The 23,285-nt window shown below is 40.8% G+C and overlaps 1 protein-coding gene across 1 annotated transcript in view; it reads left to right on the forward strand.

The window, feature by feature from the left end:
- Positions 1-23,285, forward strand: part of LOC140480501 (uncharacterized) — a 233,358-nt gene that overhangs the window by 185,080 nt on the left and 24,993 nt on the right. The window contains exon 11 of the mRNA XM_072575443.1: positions 8,098-8,224. Within this exon, the coding sequence (XP_072431544.1) occupies positions 8,098-8,224 (127 nt within the window). The remainder of the gene's footprint in view (positions 1-8,097; positions 8,225-23,285) is intronic.

The following is a 23,285-nucleotide window of genomic DNA, read 5'->3' on the forward strand; positions in this document are numbered from 1 at the left end:
TCTTCCAGTTGTGCACATTCAATGATGACAAAAGTGTCATCTATATACCGGATCCAGAGTTTGGGTTGGATGGTGGGGAGGGCTGTCCATTCCAAGCGTTGCATTATTGGCAAAATTAGAGTCGATTAGAATGACAAGGAAGACTCTTTATTAATAGGAGTCATCCCTATCACAAACAAAGATGGTTTTGATTGTTGGGAGTCAGTCATTTTTGCTCTAGAGTCTCTAGGTATTCCTCAGGATAATGTCCTAGGCCAGCCATCTTCAATTCTGAAGAACACCCCATAATGGACTTGAACCTTTAACTCTGTTTCCCTTTCCACTGATGCTACCAGAACTGCTGAATTTCTCCAGCATTTTCTCTGTTTGCCCCCCAAATTCTGTCCACCACTTATAAGGTACAAGGTGAGGAGTGTGATGGTATTATCCACTTGCCTGGATGATGTTAGCTCCAATAACACTTAAGAAGCTTGATAATATCCTGGATAAAGCAGTCCTCTTGATTGGCACAACAACCTCAAACATTCTTGACCTCTGCCACTGACACACAGTATGCACCATCTACAAAATGTATGCCAGAAATTCACTAAGGCTCCTTAGACAGGACTACTCCAAGCCCATGACCACTGCCATCAAAGACACATATGGGAACACCATACCTGCATGTTTGTATCCAAGCCACTCAGTGTTTTGACTTGCAAATATATCACTGTCCCTCATGGTCAGTGAGTCAAACTCCTGGAACTCCCCCTCTTACCGGCTGTAGGTCTACCTAAACTAAATAAATCATAGCAGTTCAAGCAGATAGCTCACCATGACCTTCTCCAGGGCAATCAGAGATACACAATAAATTCTGGTCCAGCAAGTGCTTCCACGTCCCCGAATCAATAGAAATATATAGTTTTGTTTGTTTTCTCTTCTTTTGTGTCATAAACTCACGTTCTGATTGCAAAGAACATCTGCAGCTGCATGTGAAAATGTTTCAGCGGTTAACCACAATGTTAATTAATTGCAAAAATTGCAAAAATAAGGTATGATCTGTCAAGCCAAGTTTCATTTTGGGATCTGACTTGTTATGACCCCAGTTAATGATACTCCTGGACAATATTCTCCTTGTTTTCACTTGTATCACTATATGCCAAAATGTAGTGTTTATATCAGTGGCTGCTGCAGCAAGAATGCATTGAGTACCACCTATAGGTTTTTGTTTCGTTTCGATACAGCAGTGATGTTGCCACATTTAAAGACTGGTTGCTCAACTCCCACATGGAACTGCTATTGCTTCTTAAAAAGCGCTCCAGGTACTCCTTGTCTCTCAAAATCTCCTCAGCCTATCTCTCCACAGGCATTTACCATTATTTAACACCTTCACAAAAGTTCTTGGAAATATTTTCTGATTGCTTTTGCTCTATAAGCGGATGTCATTAGACTATTTGCAAAATCATAGCTGAGGTTGACACTGGTCATTGCCATAGTGCCAAGCCAAACTGAGTCCAACTGACCATAAAGTTGGGGGAATCAGACATAATGTTAGTTATCCATTACATCTAGGTGGGGAGACATCTAAGATTGCCTCATGCCATGTGCATCAGGTGTACTCTAAACTCATAAAGTAACAAAAATGTATGTGATGACATAATCCCATCACTTAATCAGTGCCTGCAAGGCAGTCACTATTCAGATACTTCTAGCCACTATTTATTTGATCATGGTAACATTGAAAGTTGATTGTAGCTGCCAAGAATCAAGAATAACTTACATATTGTCATGTGTAATCAACATAAAGTGGTGAAAAGTGTGTAATGTCACCATGCATAGGTGCCATTCACTTTAACTTAAAATAAAGAAAGATAAGTTAAAGTGACCTTGAGAAGATTTGTAGCTTGGCTTGTGGATGAAGTCATGGATTCATGCACCGATCTGGTGTGTTTTCAAGTGATTTCATTTGATGTAACAGCACTCTTCAGATCTATGGACAGTGACTTAGCCAAGGATACCATTGCCACATTCTTGGACGAAGCAGTTACCAATGACACCAACAGCACCAAAAGAACAGCGTATTAAAATTGCTAGACTTATGCCTCACAACTCACTTTACATTCAATAGACAAGTGTACAGACAAATCAACAGTATACCAATGGGGTCCCCGATATCAGGACTGATAGCAGAAGCAGTAATGCAAAGCTTATAATGGACAGCCCTCTCCACCATTTAAGCCAAACTCTGGATCCAGTATGTAGATGACACCTTTATCATCATTAAATGTGCACACTGGAAGAAACCCACCACTACATCAATAACATCCTCACCGGAATAAAGTTCACTAAAGAAGAGGAAAACGACAGCAGACCCCCCCCCCCGTTCCTGGACGTATTAGTGGAATGCACACCTACAGGGAACTCAGGCCAGTGTGTACAGGAAGAACACCCATACTGACAAGATACTGAGTTATAGCAACAACCACCCAGCACACTCAAATGGAGCTGCATTAGGATATTATTTAAATGGGCGATGACACATTGCAGCAACCCAGAACTTCAGAAGGCAGAACAAGAGCACCTATTCAAAGGATTTGAACAAAACGGGTACGCCAAGAGCACTATCCTCTGGTATGTACAGGACAAACCCAAAGAAAAATACACTATATGACCAGACGAGATAGCAAACATACCGTACATCAAAGAGATCAAAGACATAAGAGATAACCACCAGACTATTCATTCCCCTTGGAATCTTAGTGGCCCACAAACACCTTCCACCAGCTCCTCACAAAAGTTCAAGACCCGAGACCCATATCCAACAGGATGAACATAATCTAAAGATACTCTGCAAAGACTGTGAAAAACACTATTTGGACAAACAGCAAGAAAACCAATCATATGAGTACACAAACATCAACTCGCCCCTGCCAGACGTGACCAGTACTCTCTCTCATTTCCAACCACACAGACAATGAAGGACACAAATTCAAATGGGACAATATAACCATCCTAACTCAGGCAAAACAGAGACATGCCAGAGAATTCCTTGAAGCCTGGTATTCCAACCGGAATTCAATCAATAGACGCATTGAACTGGAGCCCATACACAACCCACGCAGGTACAGAACCGGAAGTACCAACAAACAGAAGCATATAAATCCAGGTGGGGCAGATCACCAACACCTTATCAAAGATGCACTGATGATGTCACCTAGTGAGGCGACAATATGTTTGCAGAAAAACAAACCGGCTCGGCAAAAGAATCCATGACTTCAAGTTAAAGAGAGCCCAATTTTTCCTTATCCACTGCTACAGTCATGCCTGGGCTTCACCAGCCCATTCCATTCCGTTGCCAGAGTCCCATTTAGACACAACAAATGAGAGTCACACTCCAGGCTTCACAGGCCAGCCGATTACAAATTACAAATAAATGTTTGAAAGAAATTCCAAGATGTGAGTGCATTTTGATCTATGATGTCTCTTCCTTTGAGATACTTACACACAGATTACAAATAAATATTTGAAAGAAATTCCAATATGTGAATTCCATTTTTTAACAAGTTAAAAATGAGATGATTTGTAGCAGAATACAATTTCATCGATGATGTCTCTTCCGTTGAGAATGCTCCTTCAAAACATAATAAACACTTGGCATGGAATTAAACACAAAGAAACTTAATCATATCTTCAGCACAGCAATATCACAAACACTTAACATCCTTAATTTTATTATAGAGCTTCTCCCGATACCTATCTCCAAGGTCTAACTCTGTGAATTAAGGCATCTCTAAGACAAAACAGAAGAACAACTCGGGACACATCATAGTTTATACAATATTCCATCCTTCTTTATGTTCGACATGCTGCAGAATAAATCTTCGTCCGGTGGGAGAAACTACGAGAGTATTGACATTTTCATAGGATATAACATTGGCTTCTCTCTGTTAATGGATCTCTCTCCCTGGCCAAGAGAGTTATTTTCGCATCAGTACTGCAGCAATATAATTTGTTTCAAAAATATTATATTCTTTTCAGGTTTGGAAATGTGGTTGTTGATACTAACCTCCACACAGTTTCTGTAGTTTCAAGATTGGTACTGAATGTTTTCAGTCATCTCAGCCGTAGTCATTAGCTTTTCCTTTGTTGCTTAGGCATCTCTTTTCCAAAATTCTGTAAAATTCTAGCTGTACACTTCACCAGCTTTTGTTCTTTGTGCCTAATATACAGAAAAAAAAAGTTGTTTTTAGACAGGGCTTTTAATTCCCTCAGTGTTCCAAAACAGCCATATCATCATAGTTATGGAGGCCTTTTGGCCCATCAAGGCTACACCAGTCAAACTAAGCACTGTTTACAATATCATTGAAACAATGTAAAAATGTCACTATTGTTATATGGGCAAATTCACAGGCAACTTACGTATAGTACTCTCTGTTTGTTGGAAATAATGGTTAATGCCATTGACTGCAATGGAGCAGAATATCTGATGTTGCATATGATGGGTGATTGATCTGATAACAGATTTTTCATCACTGTCCAAGACGAATTTTGACGACATTGCATGTAACTACCATTCTGCATTTACTAATGAAGTAAACAAAGTATTCCATTGTCAGAGCGAAGGTAAGACTCACAGAGCCTCCCTTTGAAAATTATTTTGGAAATAATTGTTTGGATAATTTTATCCATTCCTTGTCAGAGTCTGTCTTAAGGGTTATCATGGTTGTTTTATTTGTGATTTTCCAGCTGGAATCGGCAATTTTCAATTCTATTGCCTGGGAAGTAATTTAGTGGGTTTTATCACCGACACACTGTAGAACTCCATACAACGTTGTTTTGAAGACAGTAGGATAACTCAAAAGCAGTGGATGTAGAATCTTTAAATATTTTCAAGGCAAAATTATGTACGTTCTTGATGATCAAGTAAATGTAAGATTATTAGGATATTCAGGAATACAGAGTTGAAGTTAAAATCAAATCAGGCTTAATTAGTCTTAATGAATGGTGAAGCAAGCTTCAACGGTCAAGGGGCTCACTCTTATTCTTTGTTTGTATGTCCAGAAATCAAGAAATTAGGGTGGCACAGAGGTTCAGTGGTTAGCACTGGTGCCTCACTGCGCCAGGGACCTGGATTCGATGCTAGACTGTAAAGCTTTTGCCTTTACTCTTTCCTCCAAACTCCATTCACTAACTACTGATTCTGTTACTCTTTTTGGCAACAGTTTGAAATTATGCCAGTGTGTTCATAAACTTGGTGTTAAGCCATCATGAAGAACAACTATTTCCACCTCTGGAAAATCAATCATCTTCATCCTATAATTGCCTGGTGAAACCCTTATTTATTCATTTGTTACCTCTAGATTCAATTATTTCAATGGTGTCCTGGCTGGCTTCCAATGTTATACCCTCTGAAAGTTTGAGGCCATCCAAATACTCAGCTGTACTAATGTGCAACAGGTTTCATTTCGCTTGCACCCCTGTGCTGATTGATTTACATTTAAGTTAAACTACATCTTAATGATAAAATATTCATCCCTACTTTCAAATTGGTTTATGCCTTTCTAACTCTGTAATTTCCCAATTTTAGTTGCACCACCATTACTGATTATGCCTTTTGCTGTCTAGGCCCCAAGCTTTTGAATGTATTTCTACTATCTCTTTACCTCTCTGTCTCACCTTACTCCTTTAGAACATTTCTTAAAACCTACCACTATGTCAAGCCTTTGGTCATCCCACCTAATAGCTTTATCAGCTCTGAGGCATACTTTGTTTTCTAATGCATTTGTGAAGTATCTTGTGTTACAACTAAGGTTTGAGGAATGCACTGTTGATAGTACAAAGAACGTGCATAGTATAAAATAAAAGGTACCAATCCTGCCAAAGGGCTTATGCCTGAAACATCAACTCTCCTGCCCTTGGATGCTACCTGACCTGTTATGCTTTTCCACTGCCACCTTTTTGACTCTACAGGTCTGATGTGGTCTGCTTAGTTCTACTGATGAAAAAATCTTCAGTTTTTAGGTCTTTTCAGCTTTCAGATATGCAGACAAAGGATGCTGAAATGATCAGTGAGTATTTTTTGGCTGGGGAAAGGTTTGCACTGGAGTTCCCAAGAGATCGGTATTAGAATTCTTGCTTGTCTTGATATATATTAATGATCTACATTCTGGATGTGCAGGGGACAATTAAAAGTTGCATTTGGCAAAAAACTTGGGAGAATTGTAAACTGTAAATAGGACAATGTAGAACTTCAAAAGGACATTGCTATGTTGTTGGAGTGGGTGGATAGATGACGAATGTATTTCAATAAAGTGCAGTGTGAAACATCCTTTAGTACAAAGAATGTGGATAGGCATTATAAAATAAAAGGTACTATTCAAATAGATGTGCGGGACCAGAGAGACCGTAAGTCATTAAAGGTGGCATGATTAAAGAGAATTGTTAATAAGGTATACAGTACTCCTGTAATAAGGTCATGGGATAGAGGAGGAGAGAAGTTATGAAAAACTTGTATAGGACACTTATTAGATTTCAGCTGGACTGCAATTCTAGATGCCACAATTTAGAAAAGATATGAATGCATTCAGAGAGTGTAGAAGAAGTTTATGAGAATGGTTCCAGGGATGAGACAGTTCTGTTATGAAAGAAAAGATTTAAGATGTTGGGTTATTTTCTCCTTGGAGAGCAAGAAGGCCGAAAGGAGGTTTGATTGAAGTTTACAAAATTATAAGGATTCTGAACAAAGTAAACAGGGAGAAACTGTTCCCACTGTAAAAGGATTGAGAGCCAGGGGGCACCGTTTTAAAGTGTCTTGGAAAAGAAGATTGTGAAGTGAGAGAAATTAGAAAATATAATGTCACACAGAGAATAGTTAAGGTGTGGAAATGTGGTGGAGGTGGGTTCATTTGAGGCATTCAGGAGTGTATTGGGTGTTTATTTAAGCAATAACAATGTGCTGAGATATGGACAAAGGCAGGAGAATGTCACTAAGTTAAAATTCTCAGAGCTGGAGCAGACAAGATGGACCAAATGGCATCTTTCTGCATAATAAAAAGTCTGTTTCACCCTGAACTCATAATTAGTATTTATTTTTCAGAAACAGGAGAGAACAGCTAAGCAGCCCCTTCCTCACTGGCTTTTCCCCAATTCAAGACCTGGATAAACTGCAAACAACATACTGTTCAATAGCCCCAGAAAAAGGAAGTTATTATAAATCGTGTGATTTCTAGGAAGGCTTTCATTTAAAAAAAAGCTCCAAAGTTCACACTGACTCTTTAATGACCAGGTATCTCCACAAAACTTGAAATAAATCAATTTTTCCATAAAACTTCAAAACTGAAATCATTTCTATACAGTATATGAAACGTCTTCATTAAAATTTTGGAATATTTCATTACATCAAAAACAATACAAATTATTGCTGTTGCAATCCAGGTCATAAAGTAACCTTAAAATAAAACAAAGGACTGCAGATACTAGAGATCAGAACATAGATACAAATAGCTGGAAAAACACAACATATCTGGCAGCAGCTGTGCAGAAAAGACAGAGTGAATATTTTGAGTCCAGTGACCCTTCGTCATAAGTGAAAGAAGATTCTGAAGAAAGGTTACTGGACTCAAAATGTTAACAATGTTTTCTCTTCACAAATTTAGCAATTTCTGTTTCTGTCTGTTTCATAAAGTAACTTTGGTTCTCCTTTAGTTCAGATTCTGAAAGATTATGATTCCTGCTGCTTTACTTTTTAATGTTCAGAATTGCTACTTCACCCTCATGGCAGCAGTTCTTTATGGATTGATGCTTTTCTGAAGTCTCAATTAAATTGGCATTAATTTTAATGCTTGAGTGGGTGTTAGTCAATGCAATGTTCTTTTGATATACTTCTTGGAATAAACCCATATTATGTGAGATGATCAGACAAAAACAACAGTTTTATTGAAAGTTCTTTTGCCCTACATTTTAGTGCAAGCATTCCCAATTTGATATAAACATGTTAAAATACTGTATACTGATATTGCATATAGTAAGATTAAACTGCAAATGGTCAGCAGAGAGAAATCTGTGTTTTAATTTTTGAAGCTTTTAAATATTCATTTAGCCATTCCAATTGTATTTCAGGTTGAGCTATATGCTGTAATCACAGGCCACGGAAGTGATGAGAATGGCTGTGGAGAGTTCTGTGTTACTTCGCATCATTTTGTAATTAATGGCATATTTAATAATACGAGGACATTTGATGATGCTGGTAAGGAATTTTGACAGTCCAGTAGTATTCAAATTTTTGATTAAATGATTTCATGAAATTAATACTGAAGCTATGTGGAATTCAAGTAGGATTTGAATATTGTAAGTAATTAGAATTCACTTTTATTAAGAGTATAATGCAAATGAAAGCAATAGTACTCAAATTTGTATTTATAGGAGTTTTTAATCAGCTTCACCAGAGACGTTGTTGTTACACACCTCTGAAGCAGGTAGGACTTGAACTCAGGTCTTTTTGAACCCAGTGACATAAGAGCCCTCAAAAGGTATTTATAAAGTGGGAGTTCAGATACATTATGCCAATTTTTTGAAGCAGGTGGGACTTGAACCTGGGCCTTCTAATTCAGATGTAGGTACACTATCACTGATCCATAAGAGCCCTTAAATTTGTATTTTTATGATTGCTAGAAATTCATGTTTTATCAGTGAATAATTACTGAGTAGAACATTTCCAGATAAGAGAACCATGAATCTACTTGTTGGCATCCAAAATTCTAATCCTCGGAGATTAGAGAAACTATTTTTGCCAGAAAATATCAATGACGTGATTGATGATTGGAATGCATGCACAGAACGATAAATTGTTTTTATATAATCATTTTAGGTTTACCATCAACAGTCAAACATTTTTCAAAAGAATATTACTGTGTCTTATATAGAGAACAATTTTAGCTGCAAACACTTTGGTTTGGAGGAATTTTCAAAAATCAACACAACTAACCTTTCTAACGATAAGCAATATGGCTAGAAGATGGATGTTTCTTATCAAATATGGCAGGTATATGCATTATTTAAGTTGTGCAATTCAGAACTACAGTTTGGAGCTTCAGATGCTGCTCCAGATCCAAAATACCAATGCAGAATTCTTACCCACTTCCAAAGCGAGTCACACAAAACATCGCTTTGGTGAACTCATAAGCATTTTTCGGACTGGAGGCCTATGATTTATTGGTCTACCCGAAGAATCAGTGCTAGGTCCGCTGCTTTTTATCATTACATAAATGTGAATATAGGAGGAATAGTTTGTAAGTTTGCAGTGACACTAAAATTGGTGCTGTAGTGGACAGTGAAGAAGGTTTTCTCAGAGAACAACAGGACTTTGATCTGGTGGCCAATTGGTTGAGGAGTGGCAGATGGAGTTTAATTTAGATAAATATGAGGTGTTACGTTTTGGAAAGGTAAGTCAGGGGAGGGCTTATACACTTAATGTTAGAACTCAAGGTGTGTTGCTGAACAAAGAGATCAAGGGGTGCATAATTCTTTGAAAGTGGAGTCGCAGGTAGGCAGGGCAGTGAGGAAGGCATTTGGAACACTCACCTTCATTGATCAGTGCATTGAATATAGGAGCTGGGACATCATGTTGTGGCTGTACAGGACATTAGTGAGTTCACTTTTAGAATACTGCGTTCAATTCTGGTCTCCCTGCTTTAGGAAGCATGTTGTTAAACTTGAAAGGGTTCAGAAAAGATTTACAAGGATATTGCTGGGATTGGAGGGATTGAGCTGTAGGGAGAGGGCTAGGTTTTTTTTTCACTCGATAGGGTAACTAGACAAGGTCTTTTCCCTGGAGTGAGGAAGTCCAGAACTAGAGGGCACAGGTTTAGGATGAGAGGGGAACGATATAAAAGAGACCTAAGGGGCAACTTTTTCACGCAGAGGGTGGTGCATGTGTGGAATGGGCTGCCAGAGGAAGTGGTGGAGGCTAGTATGATTGCAGCATTTAAGAGGCATTTGGATGAGTATATGAATAGGAAGGGTTTGGAAGGATATGGACCGGGCGCTGGAGGATGGGACTAGATTGGGTTGGGATATCTAGTCGGCACGGACGAGTTGGACTGAAGGGTCTGTTTCCATGATGACTATCTATAACAGTATGACTCTATATAAAATTATAAACAACATAGGTGCCAGTACTGATTCTTGCAGAACACCATTAGTCACAGGCCTCCAATAAAAAAATACTTCTCTGTCTTCTATGACCAAGTTAATTTTGTATCCGACTCCTTGACTGGACTTACCCTTTCCCTAGCTCCCTCTTGCTTGTAACATATGTATAAAATTCCTTAGGATTCTACTTAATGCAACTTGCCAAGCACATTTTATGGATCTTTCAGCACACCTAATTTCTTGTTTATTTTCTTTCCTGCTTCCTTTATATTCCTCATGGTACTGCCTGATTTCAGTTTCCCAACCTTGCATGTGTTTCCTTTTAATTTTTAAATGATCTTTCTATATCTCTTGTCATTCAGGCTGCCTGAATCTTTCCATCGATATTTCAACCTGAATATGCCGGTCCTCAAATCTAATAAAATACTTCCACATGTCAGATGTGGTTTTATTCTCAGACAACCAAGCCCAATCTAATTTCTCCAGTTCTGTCTAACACTGTTGTAATTAGACTTCTCCCAGTTTAGCACTTTCACCAGTCTTATCCTTATCCATAACTATCTTAAAGCCTACATAGTTATGATCACTGTTCCAAAAATGCTCCTCCACTGAAACTTTGATCAAAAGGCCAGGCTTATACCCCAAGACAAGATATACTCCAGCCCCTCTGGGATGCACCTGACATATTCTGGGATGCGCCTGATGTATTCTGTTCCATCTAAGTACTGAGAATTAAAGGCTTCCCAGCCAATATTGGGGAAGTTAAATCATCTCCTACAACAACTGTGTTGTTTTTACATGGTTACATGATCTGCTAATATATCTGTTCCTTTATCTCCCACTGGCTATTGGGAGGGCTATAGTATAACCCCATCATAGTGATTGCACCATTCTTATTCCTGAGTTCTATGGCCTCTCCAACCATGATGTCCTCTCTTAGTGCAGCTGTGACATTTTCCTGAATCAGTAATGCAATTCCCCAACCCTTCATATATCCCCCTCTATCATGCCTGAAACATCTAGCCCTTGGAATGTTGAGCTGCCAGTCCTGCTCTTTGCTCAATGAAGTTTCTATACTGATATAAGATCTTAGTTCTGTGCACTAATACCTGTTATGCTCTGAATTAGTAAAGTTAGATCACATGGGATTTAAGCAGAGCTTTCTAAATGGATACAAAATTGGCTGATGGTAGGATACAGTAGTATTGGCAGAGGGTTGTTTTTCTGACTGAAGGCCTGTGACCGGTGGAATTCCACAATGATCAGTACTTGGTCTTCATTCTTTCATTTATATCAATAATTTGGATGAGAATAAGTTTGCAGGTGACACCAACATTGGTGGTATAGTGGACAGTGACAAAGTTTATTTCATAGTACAAGGAATCTTGAATAATTGGGTCTATGTTTTTAAGAGCGGCAGATGGAGTTTAATTTAGATAAATGCAATGTATTGCATTTTGGTAAAACAAACAAGGGCAGGACTTATACAATTAATGATAGGGCCCTGGGTAGTGTTGTAAAACAGAGAGACTTAAGGGTTCAGGTACATAATTCTTTGAAGTTTGCGATACATGTAGACAGGGTGGTTAAGAAGCACGCTTGCCTTCATTGCTCAGACCATTGAGTTGAGGAGTTGGGACATAATGTTGAGGTTGTACAGGATATTGGTGAGGCCTCTTCTGGAGTACTGTGTGCAGTTCTGGCTGCCCAGTTTTAAAAGGGTATTACTAAATTGGAGAGGTTTCAGAATTAGCAGGCTGTTGCTAGGAATGTATAGATTGAATTATAAAAATAAGTTAAATAGGCTAGGAATATTTTTCACTGGAGTATAGGAAATTGACGAGTGACCTTAATGATGTTTATAAAATCATGAGAGGCATACATAAGGTGAATGACAATGGTCTTTTCCTTTGGATAGGCAAGTTCAAAACTAGGGGAGATGTTTTTCAGGTGACAGGAGAAAGTTTTAAAAAGGACATGAGGAGCAACTTTGTTACACTGTGGGTGGTTGGTTTAAATGTGGCCAGAAGATGTTTTGGATGCAGACACAGTTACAATATTTAAAAGACATTTGGATAGGTTCATGAATAGGAAAGGTTAGGAGGGATATGAACCAAGCAAAGGCACGTGGGACTAGTTTAGTTTGAGAACATGGTTGGTGTGGGTTAGTTGGACTGAAGGGTCTATTTCCGTGCTGCTTGACTCTATGATTCTAAATACAATTCAGCTCGCCAGTCACGCTGTGTTTATAAACCCTGCCCTGACTGTTCTTTCTGTTAGACATGTTTGATTTAACCTCTAATTTTTCCTCAATCATTCCATATGTTGACCTAGTGCTCTGTTTCCCACCTCCCTACCCACGCTAATTTAAACCCTCCTGAGTGGCGCTAACAAATCTCCCTGCCAGGATATTGGTGACTCTCCAGTTTAGATGCAATCCTTCCTTCTTGTCCAGGTCCCTTCTGCCCTGAAAGAGATCTCAATTATCCAGATATGGGTGGCAAAATGGCCCAGTCATGAGCACTGTTGCCTGACAGCGCCAGGGTCCCAGGTTCGATTTCAGCCTCAGGAAATGTCTGTGTGGAGTTTGCACATTCTCCCCGTGTCTGCGTGGGTTTCCTCCGGGTGCTCCAGTTTCCTCCCACAATCCAAAGATGTGCAGATCAGGTGAATTGGCCATGATAAATTGCCCATAATGTTAGGTGCATTAGTCATATGGTAGGGGAATGTGTCTGGGTGGGTTATTCTTCAGAAGGTCAGTGTGGACTGCTGGGCCGAAGGGCCCGTTTCCATACTGTAGGGAATCTAAAACATATCTGACACCCTCCCTCTTATACCAGCACTTTTTACATGCACTCAATCATATTATCTTCCTATTTCTGGCCTCACTGGGATGTGGCACATGGAGTAATATCAAGATTACAACCCTTGACATTTTGCTTTTCAACTTTGCCCGTTTCAAGATATCTAGCACTGCCTCCTCTGTAATCTGGACATTTTGCAAGATGTCACCGTCTATTTCCCTACAGTCTATATCTTCCATATCCTTTTCCATAGTAAATACTGATGCAAAATATTCATTTAGTATCTCCCCCATTTTCTGTGGCTCCACACAAAGACCGCCTTGCTCTCCCTAGTTACCTTTTTTTTCCTTAATATATTTGTAAAAACACTTTGGATTCTCCTTAATTCTATTTGCCAAAGCTATCTCTTGTCCCCTTTTTGCCCTCCTGATTTCCCTCTTAAGTATACTCCTACTGCCTTTATACTTTTTTTAGGATTCACTCGATCTATCCTGTGTATACCTGACATATGCTTCCTTCTTTTTCTTAACCAAACCCTCAATTTCTTTAGTCAACCAGCATTCCCTCTACCTACCAGCCTTCCCTTTCACCCTGACAGGAATATACTTTCTCTGGATTCTTGTTGTCTCATTTCTTAAGGCTCCCCATTTTCCAGCCGTCCCTTTACCTGCAAACATCTGCCTCCAATCAGCTTTCGAAAGTTCTTGCCTAATACCGTCAAAATTGGCCTTTCTCCAATTTAGAACTTCAACTTTTAGATCTGGTCTATCCTTTTCCATCACTATTTTAAAACGAATAGAATTATGGTCGCTGGCCCCAAAGTGCTCCCCCACTGATACCTCAGTCACCTGCCCTGCCTTATTTCCCAAGAGTAAGTCAGGTTTTGCACCTTCTCTAGTAGGTACATCCACATACTGAATCAGAAATTTGTCTTGTATACACTTAAGAAATTCCTCTCCATCTAAACCTTTAAAACTATGGCAGTCCCAGTCGATGTTTGGAAAGTCAAAATCCCCTACCATAACTACCCTACTATTCTTACAGATAGCTGAGATCTCCTTACAAGTTTATTTCTCAATTTCCCTCTGACTATTGGGGGGTCTATAATACAATCCCAATAAGGTGATCATCCCTTTCTTACTTCTCAATTCCACCCAAATAACTTCCCTGGATGTATTTCCAGGAATATCCTCCCTCAGCACAGCTGTAATGCTATCCCTTATCAAAAATGCCACTCCCCCTCCTCCTCTGCCTCCCTTTCTATCCTTCCTGTAGCATTTGTATCCTAGAACATTAAGCTGCCAGTCCTGCCCATCCCTGAGCCATGTTTCTGTAATTGCTATGCTATCTCAGTCCCATGTTCCTAACCATGCCCTGAGTTCATCTGTCTTCGCTGTTAGGCCCCTTGCATTGAAATAAATGCAGTTTAATTTATTAGTCCTACCTTGTCCCTGCCTGCCTTGACTGTTTGACTCACTTCTGTTCTCAGCTGTACCCGTCTCAGATCGATCTCTTTCCTCACTATCTCCCTGGGTCCCACCCCCCGACCTTACTAGTTTAAATCCTCCCAAGCAGTTCTTGCAAATTTCCCTGCCAATATATTAGTCCCATTCCAGTTTAGGTGCAATCTGTCCTTCTTGTACAGGTCACTTCTACCCCAAAAGAGAGTCCAATGATCCAAAAATGTGAATCCTTCTCCCATACACCAGCTCCTCAGCCATGCATTCATCTGCTCTATCCTCCTACTCCTGCCCTCACTAGCTAATAGCACTGGGAGTAATCCAGATATTACTACCCTTGAGGACCTCCTTTTTAAATTTCTGCTTAACTCTCTGTAATCTCCCTTCAGAATCTCAACTTTTTCCCTTCCTATGTCGTTGATTCCAATGTGGACAATGACCTCCTGCTGGCCCCTCTCCCCCGTGAGAACATTCTGCACCCTCTCCGAGACATCCTTGATCCTGGCACCAGGGAAACAACACATCATTCTGCTTTTTCTCTGCTGGCCACAGAAACATTTACCTGTACCTCAGACGAGAGAATCCCCAAACACAATTGATCTCTTGGAACCTGACGTACCCCTCATTGCATTAGAGCCAGTCTCAATACCAGAAACTTGGATGTTTGTGCTATGTTCCCCTGAGAATCCATCACCCCCTACATTTTCCAAAACAGCATACCTGTTTGAAATGGGTATATCCACAAAAGACTCATGCATTAGCTGCCTACCTCTCTTACCTTCCCTGGAGTTAACCCATCTATGTGACTGTATCTGAGACTTCCTCCCCTTCCTATAACTGCCATCCATCACATACTGTTGCTGTTGGAAATTCCTCATTGCTTCTAACTGTCTCTCCAACTGATTCCATTCGATCTGATAAGATTCGCAGCCAACAGCATTTATGGCAGATATAATCCACAGTAACCCTTAAACTCTCTTTAGACTCCCACAGCTGACAAGAACTACATATCACTCTATTCAAGACCATTTTTGCTCCTTCACAATCTACAGACCCAGAAAATAACACCGTCTTATTCCTGTACGAACACTGCCTCAGGGTAAATTAATAGTTACGGCTTATATTTTAAGTTTAATCAAGAGACATCTCTCCAAAAACATATAATCAAGAAGGAACCCACTCCACTCACTACTGCAGATTCTCTGTAGGCCACACTTAAAAAAATGATTAAATTATTTGATTCTGTGCTGTGAACTTTGCCCAACAGTTCCACCAAGATCATTTATGAATTTCACCGTTTGTTAATTTTCCCAGATGCACTCCGATGTCCAACGATACATGAATTCAAACAGCAAAGGCAGTGACTGTGCAGGTTCTCTCTCTCTCTCTCTCTCTCTCTCTCTCTCTCTCTCTCTCTCCCCCCTGCAATTACTTTACCATGTGCTTCCTTTGTCTGTTTTTCTTCCTTTTAAAACTACTGTTGTTTTGACCTTTTTTTCCAAAGTTCCAAAACAATGCAACAGCATATAAAACAGTAATTGCTGCTCCTAGAATTCAAGGAAATCACCTCCAACACCTAAAATACCTCAAAAAAGGAGCAGGTCTTACAGGCAGCTGAGAAAATTTGGCATGATGGTGAATACCCTTGCCAACTTTTATAGGTGCACCATCGTGAGCATTCTGTCAGGATGTATCACTACCTGGTATGGCAACTGTACCATTCAAGATCGGAGACAGTTACAGAGAGTGGTGAACTCAGCCCAGACAAGCACAAAGGCCAATCTCCCATCTATAGAATCCATCTACCAGGCCCGCTGCCAAGGAAAGACTGCCAGCAATCTTAAAGTTCCAACCCATCCTGGCAATGCTTTTCTACAACCTCTACATCGGGGAGAAGGTACAGAAGCCTGAACACATGCACCAGCCAGTTTCAAAACAGTTTCTACCCCACTATTGTTAGAATATTGAATGGACTCACAAACTCTTAACATTCACCTGTACCTTTGTTTTTGTTTTTGCCGCAGTTTACCTATTACTTACATATCTATGCTGTTTAACTCTGTGATCTGCCTGTATTGCTCGCAAGACAAAGCTTTTCACTGTGCCTCGGTACACATGACAATAAATTCAATTCAATTCAATTCAATTCGCTTCCACTGATAAAGTTTATGACATGTGCGTGGTTGATGCTGAACTTCTCCATGCTCCTTGACAGTAACCACAGGCTTTGAATGCATCAAGAATTTCTCTCTGCAACACCATTTTCTGAATGACATCTCATTAAGTCTTCTGTTGAGTTGCGCAGAGCAGAACACATATGCAACCTCACCCTCTGGCAAATCATACCAGCACACTGGGTAGAGGCTCCATCAATACCCACATCCTCAAAGATCAAGAAGCCCAGGACTTCAGTGCAAAGGACTGGACTGGAGCATTTTCAAGCCTTCACAACCAGAAATGTGGAGAGGACATCCAACTCAGCCTCCTTCTGGTATCATACCTGCCAGACTTATACCAATTCAACTCACTCCACACAATATCAAGAAATGATCAAATGCTCTGTTTACTGCAATAGATGTAGACCCTCACAACATTCTGACAATAGTCTGAAGACATGCTTCAGAACTATCTGGCCAAGCTATTAGCAGAAAGGTTAAAATACTGGCATATCTGAAGTATGGAAACTTATCCAGGTTTATTCTGTGCACAAAACAGGACATCTAACTCCATTAATTACTGCACAATCAACATGCTCTCAATCATCAACAAAATGATGGGAAGGAGATATCAACAGTGCTATCAAGGACACTGCTCAATGACACTTAGTTTGGTTTCTATCAGGCCATCTTCTCATGCCAGGACCTCCCTGCAGGATTTCCTCAGTATAGTGTCCTAGGCGCAACCATCTTCAACGATAACCTCCCCTCAATCATATGGTCAAAATTGCAAATGTCCACTGCTGATTGTGCAATGTTCAGCATCATTGACAACCCTCCAGATTCCCATCAGTATGGAAACAGGCCCTTCAGCCCAAGTCCATACCGATCTTCTGAAGAGTAACCCACCCAGACTCAATACCCAGATATTGAGGTAGTCTGTGCACAAGTCCAGCAAAACCAAGACAACATCCTAGCAAACTACTCGAGTGTGAGGCAATGAACTTCTCCATCGAGGAAGAATCCAACTATTGGCTCTTACATTCAATGGCATTGGGACCACTGAAACTGCTCCTCCCCTGCTATTAGTACACTGGGTTTACCATTGCCCAGAAACTGAACTGGACCAGCTGTATATACGCCATGGCTACAAGAGCAGGTCAGAGGATGGGATTTTGCAGCGAGTAATTCACCTTCAAGCTTGTCTACCATTTGTAAAGCACAAGTCAGGAGTGTGATGAAATGATCTGCATTTGCCTGGAGTGTAGCTTCAACAATACTCAGGGAGCTCAACCCCATACAGGACAAGGCGAGCCATTTGATTGCTATTCTACCTAATACTTTCAACATTCACTTTCTCCCCACCCAATGCACAGTGGCTGCAGTGTGTACCATCTGCAAGATGCAGAGCAGCAGCTCACCAAGGCTACTTCAACAGTGTCCTCCAAACATTGCCTGGGAGGCTAGATGAGGTAGGAAATCCCATAACCTTTAAAAAGTATGTGATGAGCACTTGAAATGTCATAACATTCAAGGCTATGGGTCAAGTGCTGGAAAGTAGGACTAGAATAGACTTGAATAGAGTAGTGGGTTTTTTTGGTGCAGACATGGGCTGAAGGACTTCTGCCCTTATTGATCCAGCAGCAGGAGGTGCGGGAGTGTTGAACAGGAGGCGGTTGGAGAGGTCATGAGGTTATGTATTTGGGCGGTTGCTTTACCCAAAACACTATTCAGGTAGTGTCTCCCACCCATCCTCCTCCTCTAACCAAACAAAAAGTTCTGTGCATAAGCTGGTAACGTGATAAGTGTTTTCTTTTGTGTTTCATTTTTTCAGCGGTCTATTTGGGAATTTAGAATAGTGGGAATGGAGGTTAGGGCAGTTGAATGTTCCTCCTGCAGTATGTGGGAGGTAAGGGTGACCTCTAGTGGCCCTGCCGACTGCATTTGTGGAAAATGCACCCAACTCCAGCTTCTTGATAACCGTGTTAGGGAACTAGCTGGATGAACTTTGGATCATTTGAGAGGTGGAGGGGGATATTGAGAGGGGTTACAGGGAGGTAGTTACTCCACAGCCATGTGAAGAATGTAAAAGGGTTACTGTCAGGGGTAGGAAAGGGAAGTGGCAGGCAGTGCAGGGACTCCTGTGGTGGTTCCCCTCAACAACAAGTATACCACTTTGGATACTGTTTGGTGGGGGGGGGGTGTCGACTTACCAGGGGTAAGTAAGGGGGCACAGGTCTCTGGCAGAGAGTCTGTCCCTGTTGCTCAGAGGGGAAGGGGAAAGAGGAGCAGAGCTTTAGGCATTGGGGACTCCATAGTTAGGGGGACAGATAGGAGGTTTTGTGGGAATGAGAGAGACTCACTATTTGTGTGTTGCCTCCCAGGTGCCAGGGTTCGTGATGTCTCTGATCGTGTTTTCAGGATCTTTGAGAGGGAGGGAGGGGAAGCAGCCCCAAGTCATGGTCCACATAGGAACCAATGACATAGGCAGGAAGAAAGATGGGGATCCAAGGCAGAAATTCAGCGAGTTAGGATGGAAGCTTAGAGCTAGAACAAACAGAGTTGTTATCTCGGGTTTGTTGCCCATGCCACGTGCTAGTGAAATGAGGAACAGGGAGAGATCGGAGCTGAACACATGGCTGCAGAGATGGTGTAGGAGGAAGGGTTTTGGATTCTTGGATAATTGGAGCTCTTTCTGGGGAAGGTAGGACCTCTACAAACAGGATGGTCTTCACCTGAACCAAAGGGGTACCAATATCCTCGGGGGGGGGAAATTTGCTAATGCTCTTTAGGGGGGGTTTAAACTAATGCAGTGGCAGGATGGTAACTTGAATTGTAGCACCAGTGTACAGGAGGTTGAGGGCAGTGAGGTCAGGGATAGGTTTACAAGGTCACGAGAGGGCACCGACAATCAGATGTTGGTTTGAAATGTGTGTACTTCAATGCCAGGAACATCCGGAATAAGATGGGTGAACATACAGCATGGGTTGGTACCTGGGATTTTGATATTGTGGCCTTTTCAGAGACATGGCTAGAGGAGGAACAGGAATGGTTGTTGCAGATTCCAGGATTTAGATTTTTCAGCAAGAACAGAGAAGATGGTAAGGTGGGGCCAGTATGTGGAGTAGTTTGGGCTGCGGTTAAAAACAAGAAAGGAGAGGTCACCCTGTTGGGAATTTCCTATAGGCCTCCGAATTGTTCCAGGGATGTAGAGGAAAGCATAGCAAAGATGATTCGCGATAGAAGTGAGAGTATCAGGGTAGTTGTTATGGGAGATTTTAACTTTCCCAACATTGACTGGGAATACTGTAGTTCAAGTAGTTGAGATGAGTCAGGTTTTGTTCAATGTGTGCAGGAGGGTTTTCTGACATAGTATGTAGATAGGCCAACAAGGAAAGATGCCATATTGGATTTGATACAGGGGAATGAACCTGGCCAGGTGTTAGATTTGGAGATAGGTGAGCACTTTGACAATAGTGACCATAATTTGGTTATGTTTGCAATAGCAATGGGCAGGGATAGGTATATACTGCAGGGAAAGAGGTACAACTGGGGGAAAGGCAATTATGATGCGATGAGGCAAGATTTAGGATGCATAGGATGGGGAAAGAAACTGCAGGTGACGGACACTCTTGAAATGTGGAACTTATTCAAAGAACAGCTACTGTGGGTCCTTGATAAGTGTACATCTATCAGGCAGGGAGGTAGTTGCTGAGAGAGGGAGCAATGGTTTACTAAAGAAGTTGAAGCTCTTATCAAGAGGATGAAGAAGGCTTATGTGAGGATGAGGAATGAAGTCTCAGTTAGGGGGCTTGAGAGTTATAGGTTGGTCAGAAAAGATTTAAAGAGAGGGCTGAGAAGAGCCAGGTGGAGACATGAGAAGTTGTTGGCGGATAGGATCAAGGAAAACCCTAAGGCCTACTATAGGTATATCAGGAATAAAAGAATGATGAGAGTAAGATTAGGGCCAATCAAGGACAGCAGTGGAAAGTTGTATGTGGAATCTTAGGACACAGGGGAAGAGCTTAATATGAACTTATTGTCAGTATTTACGTTCGAAAAAAGCAATGTTTGTGAGAATACGGAGATACGGGCTTCAAGATTAGGTGGGATTGTGGTTGACAAAGAGGAGGTTTCAGCAATTTTGGAAGATCTGAAAATAGATAAGACCCCTGGGCCAGATGGGATTTATCCTCGGATTCTTTGGGAAGCCAGGGAGGAGATTGCAGAGCCTTTGGCTTTGATCTTTATGTCATCATTGTTGACAGGAGTAGTGCCAGAAGACTGGAGGATAGCAAATGTTGTTCCCTTGTTTAAGAAGGGGAGTTGGGATAACCCTGGTAATTATAGGCCAGTGGGCCTTACTTCGGTTGTGAGTAAAGTGTTGGTAAAGGTTATAACAGATAGGTTTTATAATCATCTGGAAAGGAATAATTAGGGATTAGGGATAATCAACACAGTTTTGTGAAGGGTAGGTTGTGCCTCACTAACCTTACTGAGTTCTTCGAGAAGGTGACAAGACAGGTGGATGAAGGTAAAGCAGTTCATGTGGTTTATATGGATTTCAGTAAGGCATTTGATAAGGTCCAACATGGTAGGTTGTTGCACAAAATATGGAGTTTCGGGATTGAAGGTGCTTTAGTGGTTTGGATCAGAAATTGGCTACCTGAAAGAAGACAAAAGGTGCTGGTTGATGGGAAATGTTCATCCTGAAGTTCAGTTGCCAGTGGTGTGCCGCAAGGATCTATTTTGGGGCCACTGCAGTTTGTCATTTTTATAAATGATCTGGATGTGGGCATAGAAAGATGGATTAGTCAATTTGCGGATGACACTAAGGAAGGCAGAGTTGTGGATAATGTCGAAGGATGTTGTGTGTTACAGAGTGATATGGATATGATGCAGAACTGGGCTGAGAAGTGGCAAATGGAGTTTAATGTGAAAAAGTGTGAGGTAGTTCACTTTGGAAGAAGTAACAGGATTGCAGAGTACTGGGCTAATGGTAAAATTCTTGGAAGTGTAGATGAACAGAGAGATCTTGGTGTCCTGGTCCACAAATCCCTGAAAGTTGCCATCCAGGTTGTTAAGAAGGCGTATAGTGTGTTGGCATTTATTGGTAGGGGGATTGCGTTTTGGAGGCATGAGGTCATGCTTCAGCTGTACAAGACATTGGTAAGGCTGTACCTGGAGTATTGTGTACAGTTCTGGTCACCACATTATGGGAAGGATGTGGAAGCTTTGGAGAGGGTTCAGAGGAGTTTTTCTAGGATGTTGCCATGTATGGAAGGAAGTTCTTATGAGGAAAGGCTGAGGCAACTGAGGCTGTTTTCATTGGAGAGAAGAAGGTTGAGAGGTGACTTAATCGAGACATATAAGATAATCAGAAAGTTAGATGGGGTGGACAGTGAGAGCCTTTTTCCTTGGATGGTGAAGGCTAACATGAGGGGACATAGCTTTAAATTGAGGGGTGATAGATTTAGGTAGATAGTAAGGGTAGTTTCTTCACTCAGAGTAAGGGTGTGGAACGGCCTGCCTGCAACAGTAGTAGACTCGCCAACATTACGGGCATTTAATTGGGCATTGGACATATAAATGGATAATGATGGAACGGTGTAGGCTAGATGGGCATCAGATTATTTTCACAGGTCGGTGCAAAATCGAGGGCTGAAGGGCCTGTACTGCACTGTAACATTCTATGTTCTATGTCCTGTATGATTCTTGTCTTCTGTGAAAATCTAAATTGGGGACCTGATGAGTTAAGGCCCTTAAGTAAGTATGCAAGGGCCTTAATCGATGGTGGGTTAAGGAGATTGCCAATGGACCCTTTCACCCAATTATCTCCCCTCTGACTACTTCCCTTACCTGCATCAGGGAGGGGAAAATTCTGCCCTATTGAGTGATTGCCAAGAGTTGATATCAAGCTGAGCCTAGACAGTAAGTTGGGGAATCATAGCATGTATTGTAAGATGTTTTGACTTCACTAGAGAACAGAAACTCTCAGTTAAGAAGAAGAAAGACATCTTAAATAAAGGGAAGTCTTATTTCACAGATATATGACAGAACTGTTCTTTTCTGTCCAATGAGGGAAGACAATAAAATTCTCTAGAGATGTGAATAACTTATGATCCATTGCATTAATGTAAAAAACAGACTGTTAAAATCACACAGCTTTAAAATTTTATTAGTAATTTCTTTTTTCTAATAAATTTAGTGAATGCTGAGCAACTATTTAGAACTCAACCTCATTAAAAGTAATGGATTCATTCTTGCAAAAAATCTTTGTAATGCGTTATTATGCAGGTGGCAGCCTCTTTTAAATGGTAAACAATGGCAAATGTTGATAAGCACTTTCACGATTTTTTATAGGATGTGCCTGGTTTTAATATTGGATGCTGTTTTGCAAGAGCATGCCTCTTATAGTTAATTGTCCAGGAAATAGTAGGTGAAAATTCAAGGAGAAGCAGGGGTGTACACATATCAACAATTATCTGTTTTGAAAGACCAAATTGTGTTGTAGATATCTAAAGAGAAAGCAGTACTTTGAAAAAATTGGCTGCATAGTTTCCATGTTTTGCTATGAGCTATGCTTCTTTTTAAAATATAAAATGCTAATAATGATAATGGCTCACACAACTATGTTTTCTAAGGTCTTATTTGAGATTCTTATAAGAGTGCATTTTTCCCCAACTCTGGTTATCCTTATTCTTGACATTGACATGAATTTTGACCACCTGTCATTC

Source organism: Chiloscyllium punctatum, chromosome 8 (assembly GCF_047496795.1).
Source record: "Chiloscyllium punctatum isolate Juve2018m chromosome 8, sChiPun1.3, whole genome shotgun sequence".
NCBI classification, from domain to species: Eukaryota; Metazoa; Chordata; class Chondrichthyes; order Orectolobiformes; family Hemiscylliidae; genus Chiloscyllium; species Chiloscyllium punctatum.